General features: G+C 47.0%; 1 protein-coding gene across 1 annotated transcript in view; it reads left to right on the top strand.

The window, feature by feature from the left end:
* LOC130379015 (protein sidekick-2-like) overlaps positions 1-3247 on the top strand; it is a gene marked incomplete at its 3' end in the record, with an annotated part of 19825 nt that extends 16578 nt beyond the window's left edge. The window contains exons 9-11 of the mRNA XM_056585594.1: positions 671-754; positions 1168-1362; positions 3131-3247. Coding sequence (XP_056441569.1) covers positions 671-754; positions 1168-1362; positions 3131-3247 — 396 coding nt within the window. The remainder of the gene's footprint in view (positions 1-670; positions 755-1167; positions 1363-3130) is intronic.
* Positions 3248-5000: the final 1753 nt, after the last annotated feature.

The raw sequence follows: 5000 nt of genomic DNA, 5'->3' as shown, positions 1-5000 counted from the left end.
ATCTCGGTGGCGAATGGCTCTTGAAAAATTCATTGTGAATCTGAATTCATGCCGTCGTGACGACTCCCTGCGGAGAACCATCTTGACGGCTTGTTTGAAGTGATGCTGATGGCGACAGCGTCTCGTCAATTTGTGTATGGATGAGCCTTCTCTGTGTTGTGTTGTTGTTGTTCAAACCTCGGCTCTGCTTTGCATTATGTAGCTGGGGCTCCCTTTTTTTTCTTTACTGTTTCTGTGTCGCTACTGGATATGTTTTCCTGATTAACCAATTAGCGATGCATCTTTGCGGATTCTTCCCAATGCGTCGTTAAGGTTTGCCGGATGTTTTGGCCCAGCTGAGAGCTGCACAGCTGGGCCAAAATGAACGTTGCAATGCCCCGCAATCTTTGTCTCCCTGCATTGCTATGCCAGGGAGACTGTTTGGTTAGGCTGGCCAGACGCTGTTTCAGCCTTCGCTCTAGAGCGTATCAGTCATAGCTGCGGGACCGTCCTATCTGTCTCCTAATGGCTGTGCATCTAAATCTCTTCTGTCTTGTTTCTGATGGATGCCTTAACTGGCTTTCACTCCTAAATCCGGGGGTTGAGAAGCGATGAGGTGGTGAAGAGTGGGCCTCGACTGCCGCATGGCATAAACACGTACGTGATTGTTTTGTGTTTTGCCACACCGCAGAACACCCAATTTTCGTCAAAGAGCCTCCCACACACATTAGTGCGGAGATGGAGAAAGTGGTGGACATCCCCTGTCAAGCAAGAGGTCAGTCCTGTGTGTGTGTGTCTGTATCTGTGTGTGTGTGTGTGTGTGTGTGTGTGTGTGTGTGTGTGTGTGTGTGTGTGTGTGTGTGTGTGCGTGTGTCGTCTGTGTGGGTCTGTGTGGGTCCGTCTGAATGTGTGTTTGTGTGTGAATGCGTTTGTGCGTGTGTAGATATGTGTGTGTGTGTGTGTGTGTGTGTGTGTGCGTGCGCGTACATGCACTACCATGCATAGAATATATATGCATATACTCCCTCCATAAGTAACAAAAGAGATGGATAAGGTATTAGGATAAGGAAATAAAGGGGAGAGAGTTTGACATCATAAGACTTGACATCATACCGACACTGGTTTATGTGTTAATGCCTAACGAGTGTCTAACGAGTGTCTAACGAGTGTCCCGTGACTGTCCACCAGGGTCCCCCCAGCCCGACATCGTGTGGTATAAGGACGCGGCGCCCATCAGCCCGGTGAAGACCCCCCGGTACCGCGTGCTGGTGGGCGGCAGCCTGCAGATCAACGGGCTGCTGCCCGACGACACCGGCATGTTCCAGTGCTTCGCCCGCAACATGGCGGGCGAGATCCAGACCAACACCTACCTGGCTGTTACCAGTACGTAGACGCCTGCCCCCTCCCCCCTCTGTCTCCCTCTGTCTCCCTCTGTCTCCGATTCTCTCTCTCTGTCTCATTCTCCCTTTGTCTCTCTCTGTCTCTCTCTCTCGTTCTTTCTCTGTCTCTCTCTCTCGTTCTCTCTGTTTCTCTCTCCGTCTCGTTCTCCCTTTGTCTCTCTCTGTCTCTCTCTCTCGTTCTTTCTCTGTCTTTCAATCTCTCTCTCACTCTCTGTCTCTCGTTCACTCTCTCTCTCACTCTCTGTCTCTCGTTCACTCTCTCTCTCACTCTCTGTCTCTCATTCTCTCTCTGTCTCTCGCCGTGTCTCTCGTTCACTCTCGTTCTCTCTGTTTCTCTCTCTGTCTCGTTCTCCCTTTGCCTCTCTCATTCTCTCTCTCACTCTCTGTCTCTCTCACTCTGTCTCTCTCATTCTCTCTCTCTCTCTCTGCCTTTTTGTCTCTCGTTTTCTCTTTGTCTCTCGCTCTGTCTCTCTCTGTATCTCTATCTCGCTCATTCTTTCTCAAGATTCAAAATTCTAACTGCTTTATTGGCACGGCAAACAGACTTTCACATAGCTGAAGACCAAAAAGTACAATAAGATACCACCTAAGATACAAATAAATAATGGTAATAATAGGGTCAACTTTTTTTCTCTCTCTGTTCCTTTCTCCCATTCCCTATTCTGTTAAAGCCCTCGAATCCCTTCAATCCTCCCACCGCCTCCAATCTCACCTGTTCCATCTCTGCCTGTCCTCTCCCTGCCCCTTCTGTGTCTGCAGCGCCACAAGTCCAGCTAGCCTGCCTCTCTCTCTCTCTCTCTCTCTCTCTCTCTCTCTCTCTCTCTCTCTCTCTCTCTCTCTCTCTCTCTCTCTCTCTCTCTCTCTCTCCCCCCTCTCTCTCTCCCCCTCTCCCTCTCCCTCTATCCCTTGCGCTCTTTCTCTCTCGTAGTGACAGTTTTGTCACCTCAGATGCTTTGGCAATTATTGGCTATTTTGAGCGAATGGTCCAAGGGGCAGGAGTGATGGAGAGAGAAAGAGAGGGCGGGAGGGAGGGAGGGACGGACGGACGGAAGGAGGGAGGGGGGGAGTGTCGACCGCGACCCTCCTCGTCACTTCTCTCCCACTCTCTCCCCCGAGCTGTCTACCAGGATGAGCCCTGACGGCTCAGCCTTTTATCAAGTATATTAAGCTGCCGGGCCGTGTCCTCTTTGTCCACCAAGAAGCTTCTCCACGTCTCTCGTTATTACCGCTGATAGTGGGGAGCTGGAGACCTCTGTGTGTGTGTGTGTGTGTGTGTGTGTGTGTGTGTGTGTGTGTGTGTGTGTGTGTGTGTGTGTGTGTGTGTGTGTGTGTGTGTGTGTGTGTGAGAGTGGCAGTGTGAGTGTGTTTGTGTGTGTTTGTGTGCGCTGGTGTTTTTGTGAGTGTATGCGTATATGCGACTGCGGTAGTGAGTTTGTGTGTGTTTGTGCGCGTGGGTTTCTGAGTTTGGGAGTGTGTGGGAGTGTGTGCTACTGTTCATTTGTGTGTGTGTGTGTGTGTGTGTGTGTGTGTGTGTGTGTGTGTGTGTGTGTGTGTGTGTGTGTGTGTGTGTGAGTTTTTGTGTGTGTAGGGTGTTGCAGGGTAGGGTGGAGGGTCGTATCGACAAGCGTTGACTACGTTTTTTTTTTGGGGGGGGGGGGGGCAGATACGAATGCATGTGTGTATGAGCGTGCCAAATTGATCCATTCCTGTCCGTTTTTTTTTTCACCTCTTCCTCTTCCTCCTCCTCCCAGGCATTGCTCCTAACATCACCACCGGCCCCTCCGACAGCGCGGTCATCGACGGCATGTCCGTCATCCTGCACTGTGAGACGTCCGGCGCGCCCAGGCCTGCCATCACCTGGCAGAAAGGTGCTTTGGGGAGGGGCCACCGAGGGGGGGGGGGGGGGGGGGGGGGGGTGGGACACTTTGGTCCGTCTAAAGCGGGATAACATCTTCCTCTTTCTTTTTTTATCTCTGGGGGTGAGGTGCCAGAGATTGGCATTTTATTCATCTTTCTTTTAACAAAGGTGTTCTTTCTGAATTTTCACTGGTTTCATTTTCCCGATGTTTTACTTAATCGGTAATATATCACTCTGGTTTCCGACTGAGGAGATCTGTTTTTTTCTCGCTCTCGTCTCTTTTTCCCAATTTCACTATCCGTCCCTCTATCTTTCTATTTAACTTTATAGAATGGGTTCAATACATCTCCCTACTTTTGATGATTTAGTTAACGATTTATGAGAAGCTTTGATCTAAAGCAACTTTTATCCAAAGCAAGGTCATTTAAAAGCAAGGATAGGTTTGGATAGCCTCGACCATCCTTATATTCACGTTTGCGTTTCTCAATGAACAGTCTGGCCTTGCCTGGGCAGCAATCGATTTCCGAACACGTCCGAATAAATTTTAGCAAATCATAGTAAGGCCAATGCTATGTGCACCTTTGTCTAAACCGGTTGAAAAGTAAAGCAAAAACATCTTCTACTCCCGAGTAAAGCCTTCCGTGCAGATTTCTGTTCATGTGTTAACCTTGTTATTCTGGTTATTCTGATGAAACTGTTTTGATTGATGAGCGCCTCCCTTTATAAATCTGACAGACTGTAGCAACGCTGTGTACGCCATGAGCTGAAACTCCCTCCCCCAAGCCCTGATTGGTCCTAGTACTTGCCATATTTTTGAATGCCTGCAAATGGGAATCGAAGCCCGACCAATCGGCAGAGAGTAACAAAACGTGATTTTAACAAGATCGTTACGGCGTTTCAACATCTCTCTCAAGGATGTTGAAACACTTGGGATCTAACCCAGTTCCTTTCGGCCATCACCCCAACCCCTATGCAAATGCTACACAATAGTGCTTATTAATAATTAACTAATTAACTAAATTACCATAATGTCAATAAATGTTTAATTATAGTACCCTTATTGGGTGTTGAAACTCTGTTGATTGAACCCTGTCCCTTTCGGCAATAACCCCAACCCTTATGCTAATGCTACAGAATAATGCTTATTAATAATTAACTAGTGAACTAAACTTCCCTAATGTTAATAAATGGTTAGTTATTGTACCCTGATTGGTTGTTGAAACACTGGGGATCAAACCCAATCCCTGTTGGCCATAACCGCATCCCCTATGCTCCTGCTATGTAATAATGCTTATTAATAATTAACTAATTAACTTAATTACCATAATGTTAATAAATGGTTAATTAGTGCACCCTTATTGGGTGTTGAAACACTGTTGATCGAACCCAGTCCCTTTTGGCCCTGGGACCACACCCCTCCCCACTTTGCCCCTAGGGCTGGGCGATTATTCAAATTTTGCTCAAGATTTCGATTTCTGCATCAAACGAACTCCAGACTAACCTAAAGGAGTTGAAACGATTTTTTTTGGATAGTGTATTGATTTTATTCATTCAATGTTTTATTGAAATTGCAAAACAGCTGGATACATATTTGTTCATTATTATCCATTTGAACAATCTCTATTTGAACCTTTTGTGTATCCTTTTAAGGGGAAATTTCAAAGTTCTCAGTTACAAAGTGTATTTGGAAGAGAAATGCTGAATGAATCATCATATTTTCAGACTCAAATATTTTTTGGTTCCATAATGGAGCAGCCCTACTA

The sequence above is a fragment of the Gadus chalcogrammus genome, unplaced genomic scaffold, assembly GCF_026213295.1.
Source record: "Gadus chalcogrammus isolate NIFS_2021 unplaced genomic scaffold, NIFS_Gcha_1.0 GACHA154, whole genome shotgun sequence".
NCBI lineage: Eukaryota > Metazoa > Chordata > Actinopteri > Gadiformes > Gadidae > Gadus > Gadus chalcogrammus.
The sequence above is the reverse complement of the archived record's forward strand: the minus strand, read 5'-3'. Positions and strand labels throughout refer to the sequence as shown.